The following is a 2,230-nucleotide window of genomic DNA, read 5'->3' as shown; positions in this document are numbered from 1 at the left end:
AGAATGGTCGGGTGATGACTCCAGAGTTTCCTAAAGCTGTCCACGCTGTCCCTTACGTGAGACCTGACATGGGACTAAACGTCAGCCTGACAGATCTGTCCTGATCAATGAGAAACTTCTGAGTGCCTTACAATGGTTTCAAAAGAGCGTTTTTTTTCTTGTCCTTCCCTCCCTCCTTCTGTTCCGGCGCTTATTCTGTCTCTGTCTGGTGAAAAAGGAAAGGTAGGAGATGGAGGCTTCATTTTGCCTCTCACAAAGACGTATTGTTGCTCTCTGTCTCTATTTCTCACCGTATAAAACGCCTCCCTCTCTGGGTGGAATTACATCTCGGAATATAAAAGGGAGGCTCTTTTTTTCTAAACTGATGACGCCATGCTTTCCTATCTATCTGTCGGGACTGGACTGAGACGGAAACGAGGGCTTGATTGATGGCAACGGCTGCTTCTGGGAGTTTCAGTCATCTTAACTGTGTTTGTTGAGTGTGTGTGGGTGTGTGTGTGTGTGTGTGTGAAGAGCGCGGGGGTGTGTGCGTCAGGGGAAGATGTCGTCAAAAACACACTGTTTCTGTAGCCACCACCGCCAAACAGGATTTTCAAGCACACTTGATATCATCTGCATTAAGATGTGAAATTGTCTTTTTTTTTTCTAAGAAAACCTAAGAAAAAAGTTTATTGAAAAAAAAAATATTTTTATGTATTTTCACAAAATAGCTTTTAAATAAACTTGCTTACATACTGGTTGGATATAAACATCTTAATGTGTGATAAAGAAAGAAAAAATACTAAACAGCTTCTAGTTCCATATTTTTAAAGCCAAATACATATGGGGGTGAGATGCTGAAATCATGTAATTAATTCCTATTCTAAACTTTCCTGTATATTTTATTCTTTAACATTTGGTGTTGATATGAAATATATGTCAATGCTTGACATTTGGAATCAATCCTTCTATGTTTTTCTTGTTAGAGTTGATGCAGCGACTTTGCTTTATACTTTTGTCTATTTGTTTGCTTCAGTGCTTTTGTTGTTTGTATTTTTTCTGACAAGGACCAGGGTTGTTCTACTTTCAAGAGGAAATTAATCTGTTTACACGCCATGAATGCAAAACAAAACATAGTATGGTATGGTATTATCGTATCACATTTTGAAGTGACATCAAAAAGAGGCATCAACATCCACATGGTTTACGTGGTGGTTTCAAATGCCAAATAAGTACGAGTGCCAAATTCTAGTGCCAGTAGATATGAATATAGTCTAAATATAATCAATCACTGTCATCTCAGTGAATGTAAATGATACATTCTGTAACGTTTGTAACTAGATGTACAGTCGGTGGCAATGACAGTGCTGATACAATAGCCTTTTCGCTTTGTTTTCCAGTCTCCATGTATTTTGCATTGATCTGACAATGAAGTAGCATCAGTTGCATGTTGTTGCCGCAAATACTACATAAGTTTATTTCATTACTGCCAAACATGCGTTTTCATTTTAATGTTGAAGTTGTGAGGTTAACTGTTTGAAATTGGAAATACAATGTTAGACATATATACAATATATACATATATACATATATTTTATATAAAAAGTTTAAATATGAAAAATTATAGCCCCTTTTCATTATAGCGTCAACGCTACTCTGCTTCCATTAAATACTAAATTTGGTTACTTATTCAGAAAATACAGTATTTTTATTTTATTTTTTTTCAGTTATGCCGTCTTACCATGAGTTACTTACAAAACTTAAACAGACGAGCACTTCTAATTATAAGACACATTTAATTCTATCTTCTTTTCTGAAATTGACTAAATTGACTAAGTCCTCCCCTGCAACACAAAGGGAGGTAAACTGTACTATTATTATCACTGTTGTTTTTGTAATCAACAATAGAAACATATACCGTAGTTGCTTATCAATTTCATCGCATATTCAGGCTATTCTCACTGACATTTTGTATATGGAATGTGTGCTAACTTGTTTATTTTTTGGGACTCTTTCTAAATAAAAGTGGCTGATCTCTTGTTATCTCTCAGTGTGTGTCATTTATTTAGGAATTGAGTTGCCGTTGATCCTGAGTAAAGCATCACAGAAAAAGTGGTGGAATATTTTTGTTCAAGCCTGGCTATTAAATAGCATCATAAATGTGGGCATAAATGAGATTGAACATGATTAGTAAATACAACCAGAGGTGGAAGTGGGAGTATAGAAGATGATGAGGTGATCACTTTTTTTT

General features: G+C 35.7%; 1 protein-coding gene across 5 annotated transcripts in view; it reads left to right on the top strand.

Annotated features, from left to right (window-relative positions):
- The window catches only part of gria2b (glutamate receptor, ionotropic, AMPA 2b), a 48,551-nt gene extending 46,529 nt beyond the window's left edge, over positions 1–2,022 (top strand). For 3 of the 5 annotated variants that reach the window (XM_051420667.1, XM_051420663.1, XM_051420662.1), the window contains exon 16: positions 1–2,022. This exon is cut by the window's left edge and continues 61 nt beyond it. In XM_051420667.1, coding sequence (XP_051276627.1) covers positions 1–104 — 104 coding nt within the window. In that variant the 3' untranslated portion in view covers positions 105–2,022. The other 2 variants (XM_051420666.1, XM_051420664.1) reach the window with 1 other exon arrangement.
- The last annotated feature ends 208 nt before the right edge of the window (positions 2,023–2,230 follow it).

This window comes from Dicentrarchus labrax, unplaced genomic scaffold (genome assembly GCF_905237075.1).
Source record: "Dicentrarchus labrax unplaced genomic scaffold, dlabrax2021, whole genome shotgun sequence".
Taxonomy (NCBI): domain Eukaryota; kingdom Metazoa; phylum Chordata; class Actinopteri; family Moronidae; genus Dicentrarchus; species Dicentrarchus labrax.
The sequence above is the reverse complement of the archived record's forward strand: the minus strand, read 5'-3'. Positions and strand labels throughout refer to the sequence as shown.